The sequence below is a fragment of the Hippocampus comes genome, unplaced genomic scaffold (assembly GCF_001891065.2).
Source record: "Hippocampus comes isolate QL1 unplaced genomic scaffold, H_comes_QL1_v1.1 scaffold94, whole genome shotgun sequence".
NCBI classification, from domain to species: domain Eukaryota; kingdom Metazoa; phylum Chordata; class Actinopteri; order Syngnathiformes; family Syngnathidae; genus Hippocampus; species Hippocampus comes.
In genome coordinates, this window is record NW_017806059.1 from 1018876 (window position 1) to 1026383 (window position 7508).

At 43.4% G+C, this 7508-nt stretch overlaps 1 protein-coding gene across 1 annotated transcript in view; it reads right to left on the minus strand.

Moving 5' to 3' along the window:
• sall3a (spalt-like transcription factor 3a) overlaps nucleotides 1-7508 on the minus strand; it is a 14071-nt gene that overhangs the window by 98 nt on the left and 6465 nt on the right. Inside the window, exons 2-4 of the mRNA XM_019893104.1 lie at nucleotides 2629-5763; nucleotides 1802-2142; nucleotides 1-1551 (exon numbers count right to left, since the gene is read on the minus strand). The exon at nucleotides 1-1551 is cut by the window's left edge and continues 98 nt beyond it. Of these exons, the coding sequence (XP_019748663.1) occupies nucleotides 1120-1551; nucleotides 1802-2142; nucleotides 2629-5763 (3908 nt within the window). The 3' untranslated portion in view covers nucleotides 1-1119. The remainder of the gene's footprint in view (nucleotides 1552-1801; nucleotides 2143-2628; nucleotides 5764-7508) is intronic.

A 7508-nucleotide genomic window follows, 5' to 3' on the forward strand; every position in this document is an offset into this window, starting at 1 on the left:
TGGTAAGCCGAAAAAAATGAAAACAGCACGTATGATAGCTCGGTCAAAAGGTTAATAGTATCACAGACAAAACCTCTCATTTTTAAAAAGTGCATTCACAAACATGACAAATACTTTCAACTCATGATGTCTGTTTTTATGTGATACAAAATACTGTATGCATACCTGTTTTAGATTTGTTTGTATTTCTATACATAGATTTTTCTTCAAAAGGATCACTTCTTTTGTCTTTCTTTTTTTTTTTTTTTTTTTTTTACAAAGGTTAAAAGCAGGGCAGAGGTCATAGCAGCTTTGGACTTCTCCAGCCTCATATACAGGTCACGTCACCTCCATATTTTGAGATACAGAGTCTTACCAGCTATCCAAACAAAAACCTCAGCATATTCTCTGTTGTTAAACTCAAATGACTTACTGTTTTTATTGAACGAGATATTCATCAGTGAAGTCTGTAGGTCGGAAAATAAAAACAATGGAATCAATAAAATGTGTGGGCCATTAAATATATTTTTGTATACCCGCTTTTTTTTCTTTTTTTTTTGTCAATATCATAAATACTAAAGACACAGGACAATATTATAAGACAATGCTTTGAGACTAAGTGTAAAGATTAAAATAGTTAAAACTTTTTTTTTCAAGTTTTCTAGTTCATGAGAAACCAAATATCAGACGAGCACAGAAACACTATACTGTAGTCGTTTTCGATCAAAAACAGCACTCGTAAAGCAGGTCGACTGAATGCCTACGAACAAACATTCATTCTTTTCTGTTTTAGTCCTGTTCATGATGTTTGCCCATTGTGAATAAGGCAAAATCCCGGTTTTCAAAAGAATTCAGCAAAGCAGTCAAACATACAGATAAAAACTGTAAGTCTCATGCAAATCTTGCAAGACAACATTCTGTATTCCCAAACAAGAGACAAAGCATCTTTCATCATATCAAGTGAACAGGGAATGGGTGGAAGGCAAAAAACCTCTAATCAACACTAAATACAATATTTCCAAGAGCAAAAAATATTTCATCTGTACATAATATAGTAACATGAATTTTAGACTGGATCAGCAGTTTCTTTCCATGTGAGACTTTTAGTTTTAGTCTTAGCTTCAAGACACTTGTCTTTCTTCAATTGATCCCAATCTCTTTGTTTTCCTCCATGTACCTGGAGAATGGGCGGCTCGCCCCGACCTCGAGGGTAGCTTTCTCAATCCCGCTCATAGGAGGGCTGCTGCCTGTGTGCAGACGGTCCATTGCACCAGGCATGGCTCGCAGCGAAGGGATTCCTGTACCGCCGAGGCTGACGGGTAGCTGGCTGATACCTCCGTTTTGGATCACAGAGATCTCATTGTTCTTCATGGCCAAGCCATTGGTGATAGCAGCTGCATATTGGTTCCAAAAACCGGGGTCGACATTCATTGCCCGAGCTGCCAGGTCCTTCTGGAACATTTCGCTGAACTTCATTGCGTCCCCACCAAGTAGGGCCATGGGATTCTCCACAGATAGTCGCCGCCCTCTGCGCGCTGGTGCATTGTTCCACATGTGCGTTCCCATGTGGACCTAAAGAAAGCAAACAGATGACCAAAGTACAAATAATTATCATGGTCATCAAGCACCAGAATGATTTGAGACACATAGTCATGGGAAACGGTTGGCAACGAGCAATGGATTTTTTCTTTTATGGGTGAATTTTATTTTACGTCACACTTTTGAACTCGTAGTTGTGGTTTAAGTGGAAAACATTGGATGCACCGCATTACCATTTTGTCGGCATACATCCTTAAATCCACCAACTGTAGTTGTTACCTACCTTTAGATTGCCTTTAGTGGTGAAGGCCCGTCCACAGATGGAGCAGGCAAAAGGTTTTTCTCCAGTGTGTGTGCGCTCATGAATTTGCAGAGCGCTGGCAGAAGAAAAATTCTTCCCACAAGAGTGGCAGTTGTGCTGCTTTGGTGTACGTCGTGGGGGTGGGGGAGCCAACATGGGGTTAGTGCTGGGGCTCAGGGTGGCTTGGGGGGCTGCAGCAGCAGGAACCTGGATGCCCACAGGCAGGTGGGAATTGTCGCTCAAAGCCATCGACTTGCTGTGCCCGTTCATTTCCATTTTGATCATATTTGATGCGGTGCTGGCCAAGTTAGGAGTGTTTAGACCTAACAGAAAAAGTCAAAATAATACTTTTTAAAAAGGCTTCGCACATGACTGTTTAATGTAACTGTTTACATTTCTTCAGCACACTTGGTCGAATCTGATTCAAAACTTGAACCCTTTCAGGGACAGCGGTTACTACAGTGGACAGCTTACCATGTTATCAGGTTACAGGGTGCATGAAAGGGTTAAAATATTGATTTGCATCGGAGCTTGTCATTTGTCAATCGTTTCAGGAATCAGAAATGATTGTTCATTAATTATTATTATTATACATATTCATTGTTCATATTTATCATAATTTTCCCTTTCATAATTTTGCTGCTGTAAATTGGGAATTTCTCCATTGTGAGACAAATAAAGGTTTTCTTATCTTATTAAACACTGTGAGATGATAGCGATATATGACAATGTGATACTGTACCAAGTCTGCACAGATATTTTTAAACTTGCATTTAGACGATTAATTTAGGAATTTTAATCATACAGACCTCGATCTCTATTCAGAAACAGCATACTGAAGTGGCTCTCCTCCTTGATAAAGTGTCTACTCGGTTGAATGGCAGTTAGGTCCAGGGCCCCATTGCCTTCTGTTGCAGGAAGTGGAGACGGAGTTTCAGATTTTTCAGACTTCACAGTTGCCAAGCCGGCTGCATTGTTCTCCTGGCTGTCCTCTACTGCCATGGCAGTGTTGTGATTATTGAGGGTAGCTGGGGACTTGGATCGCTGGTTCTCACAGTGGCTGTGAGCTGGAGACAAATGTTGCAAAGAACCGGAGGACTCTGACAGCGCAGGGCTCCCCAAGCTTTGAGATTCTGCATCCCCAGTTACAGACAGCGAATCAGTCGGAAAACATTCATTCTCGCTTCCATAGCTGCAGAAATTTTGACTAGGCTTTTGAATAAATGAACTGGTAATTTTTGCAGTGGAGTCAATCATCTTCATCTGGTTCTCCATCGCGGCAATGCTAGACATTATGGAAGTTGGTGGAGAGCTTCCAGGTGAATAAGGTTTCAATGGGTCCATTTCACCTTCTTTTAAATCAACTTCATCATCTATAGCTTGCTCCATTTCATCCAGAAGATCGTCATCATAATTGCTCATTGCATCGATGCTCTTTTCATCGAATGACAGGTCTGTGTCCATTTCCTGAACGTTCTCTGTGACTGGAGTGTTTGGGATCTGGCCGCCCATGTGCATACGGATGTGCTGTTGTAGAACAACAGCGTTGGTGAACTTCTTCTGACATATAGGACATGAGTGCTGGACTCGTAGAGGGGGTTTGGACCGATGAACACCAAAATGTGTTTTCAGATTACCCTTGGTGGTGAATGCCCGCCCACATATCTTGCATTTAAAAGGTCGCTCGCCAGTATGGATGCGGTAGTGCATCTTGAGAGCACTCTGACAGCTCAAAACACGGTGGCAAATGACACACTGGTTGGGGTCAGTCATTTTTTTGTCAATGTTTTCAACAAGCTGTTGCAACTTTGATGTCTCTGATGTTTGCATAGAGTCTAGGAGGCCTCCAAAGGGAAATTTAGCCTTAAATTGATCAGAGAGCATGGGGAGAACAGGGTGGGACACCGGGTTTGAGGAGGAGTTTGGGCTGTTGATGGGTTCAGACACCTGGGAACTACCAGTCAATGTTGTGGAGGTGATGGCGGTGGAGAGAACCACATGCGATACTGTTGTTGTAGTAGTGGTGTTTTCCCCTGGCCGACTCGGGCCGGTTGGGGGCAGGAGAATGCCTTCAGGCTTCAGGACAGGAGGTACATCGCTCCCCGGTGCGGGTTTTGGGGAAGTTGAAGTAGTGGTAATTCCAGAGTCAATTACAATATTAGGAGACAACGATGCACATTCGCTTGATGGGGGTGATGGCCTTTGAGGTGACCTATTTAAGGGAGTGAGGCTTGCAGAATCACCAAAGCCACCCATCATACTCGGTAAGGTGGGAGGTAGTTGGAGCCCGACTGAGGTGGGAACAGTAGGGAGGACCGGTTTACTGTCAAGCCATGTGGTAACAGGCTTTTCTGGGGGCAAAGACATACCATATGGAATGCCTGAGCTTGTAGGAACATTGTCTAGGTACTCAGGAACTGGGTAGGGGTTCATTTGAATATGAGGGTATTTTTCTTTGTGCCTCTGGAAGTGGACTTTCAGATTTCCCTTGGTAGAGAATCGGTTACCACATATGTTGCATTTGTAGGGCCTCTCTCCAGTGTGGGAACGCAGGTGGATTTGTAGTGCGCTGTCGCTGCCAAATACTTTGGCACAGAATCTACACTTGTGCTTGAAAAAAGGGTCTTCAGAACTGGGCTTAGTGTCAAAAACGGACACATTTGGGGGCTTCCCCTTGCGATGTTTCATCAAAGCAGATAGGGGGTCGAGTGCATTTGCTGTTGCTGCTATGCTAGCCAACGGGTTTGGGAATATGACGCTGCTTGACGAGCTGTGAGGTATCAGCGGTAGATTGGAAGCTGAGTTCAGAAGGCTGTTGTGACTGAGCGATGGCGGAGTGCTGGAGTTCCTGGGATGAGTGGAACTGCTACTGATTCCACTGTTTCCTGTCACACTATTGCTCATGCTCATGTTGGTGAGGGATGATGAGCAGGATGGAAGGAGAGCTGACAATCCAGAGGCACTGGGTGGGGGAAACACTGAACTACTGGAGGATGTATTGGATACTGAAGAATTCGATGGCTGACTTCTACTTGATGTTTGGGAGTGAGGCCCTTCTATTCCAGAGGTCAGAGGCAAAGAACCTTGGCTGTTGAGAGAAGCCGGCAACCTAACAGGCAGCTGATGAACTGGAGGAGTGATAAAGTTGTGAAGCTGAAGTTGACTTGCAACCGAGGGGGCACAAGCAGAAACCGGCCCGGGGTTACCTGTCACTGTGTTGTGGTGGTTAAGTGCAGGCTGTGATGCAGACTGTCTGTTCATCAGAGCCACTTGACTTCGTATTTGTTCTATCAACTGCAGCTGATGTATTTGCTGCTGCTGAAGGGCCATCAGCTGATCCAAGATCATAGGGATAGCCATGGTGGAAACTCCATTGCCTGCCGCTGCCCGAATGCTCTGAGAAAACTGCGCAACTGCTACCCGGGTGCCATGCAGTGTTTCGAGGGTAACATTAGTGCTTGGCATGGTATAGCTCGTAACACTCGGGGGGCTGACATCATCGAGCTGAGATACGGAGCCATCTGCTTCAGGTGATGCCACGTCTCTTTCTTCAAGATCCATATTTTTTTCAGAAGAGAGTTCCACCTCCATCTCCACATCCTCCTTTTCTAGGATCCTGATCCCGTTGGACACAGTCATCTCTGAGACATCGTCGCCCTCACTCGCGGGTGTGCGGTTGCCGTCCCTGGCATCATCGCTGTCAGCTTGCTCACTCGGGCAACTGGGCACAGGGGATGGTTCTGAGTACTCCTGGGAGGGAATAGGTGTTTCCTCATTGTCATTTACAATCAGCACTAGTGGGTTCTTGGTGCAGCTCGTTAAATGTTCACAGAAATCTGCCCACTTGAAGAACTCAGCACAACACTTTTCACACACATGAGTCTCTTCACTGCCACTGCGGCTTTCATTCCCGCTGTCAGCATCATCCAGCACATCACCTCGAGCTGAAGGGAGGAGGTCAGGGGTTTTAAAGGGGATCCAGAAAGATGGGGGAGGGGGGAAGGAGAATTCATGAATAACAAATCAATAAAGAAAGCACATATATTTTGCAGTGCAGTGATGAAAAGATTTAACCTTAGATTTTCTCATTTTTAACATTAAAAAAATCAATGCATACATGTATATAATTTTTTTTACTCCCCACAAATTGTCCCATTTCACCAATGGTCAAGGCCCAGGTTTGTGCATTCACACCCTGTCTCTAGAGCCAGCTAATCATTTTCTTTGTGCAATCCATCAAATTATGAGGGCCTATCAATTGTGGATACTGCCGCTTAATGAAATTCCATAGAGCCCATCGATTTCCAATATTTCATACAATTCACAGCTGCCTCGTCTGGTGGGTACAAATCAGGACTTTGATGGCCCTATTAGGATTCCCCTCTGATATCAGGCTACTGAATTTCCAGCTGAATATAATCGTGGATTGCGGGGGAATGTACTTGGCCAAAATACTTCAAAATAGAATTTTATCCCGAAAAACAATTAAATGAAGTGAACCTTGAAATAATACACAAAAAGAAAACCACACGTTTGCTTTTATGGAAGACATTCGTACTAGTTTTCTCTCTCTTTCTCTCTCTTTCTCTCTCTCTCTCTCTCTCTCTGACTCTCTCTCTCACTCTTTCTCTCTCTCTGTCTCTCTCTGTCTCTCTCTCTCTCTCTCTCTCTCTCTCTCTCTCTCTCTCTCTCTCTCTCTCTCTCTCTCTCTCTCTCTCCCTCTCCCATGCTCACTAAACCAGACTCAACAAATTACATGCTAGTGTGAAGGCAGCAAAGTCTCTGATTAGTTACACATGTTTAATCACAGTTACAGCAAGCCACTTCCTCCTGCTCATGCGACCAGCCGAGTGCAACAAGCCACCTCACGCTTTGAACGCTGACCCATTTAACACCTAACACCTGATCACAACCATCGGCTTACGTGTAATACTGTACCTATAAATTATTATCTGTATGTGGGCTAAAATCTAATGTCGGTGTAGGCGCAATAAGTGTATTTTTGTGCTCAGAGCAGATGTTGAATTTTGCACAATTTTTATTTCTGTGTTCGATGGAATGATCTCCACATTCAACAAGTCCCCTCACTGTACACTTGTAAAACGCACCTTAAAACCCATTTTTATTTCTTTGGTTTTAGCACAGATCAAGACTTTGTCCTCATTATTTGTATGTGTTTTATTTTTTGTTTCCTTATCTTGTTTTTTTCCAAACTTTATTGTCAAATATTTTTTTTTTATTATTTTTATTTTTTTTTCAATTGTCGAATGTTTTCATGCTTACCACATTGTTTGAGTGTTTTCCTGTAGAAATAAATGTTAATTATTCTAATGATTATAACAATTATAAAAGTCACTTTTTTTGTCTGGAACAATGGTGTTGTTGTGTTTGCACACTGGAGCCCACACAAAAAGTTATTGTGGCGTGAGATATGGTAAGACAGACATTAAGTCTTTGATTGAAGACACTCAAATCTGCGAATTGGACTCTCGAGGGAGTGTGCTTATTTCAGACTTATAACTCAAACAGAATTGTAAAATGTCAGATGCTGCATTAAAATTCTCATTTGGTCCAAGATTCATTGAAATTGATCTATAGTTGTAGTAGTAATAATCTGTAACTATATGGAACACGCCCACACCCATCCACCCACCCACCCACACACACACACCCACCCACCCACACACAC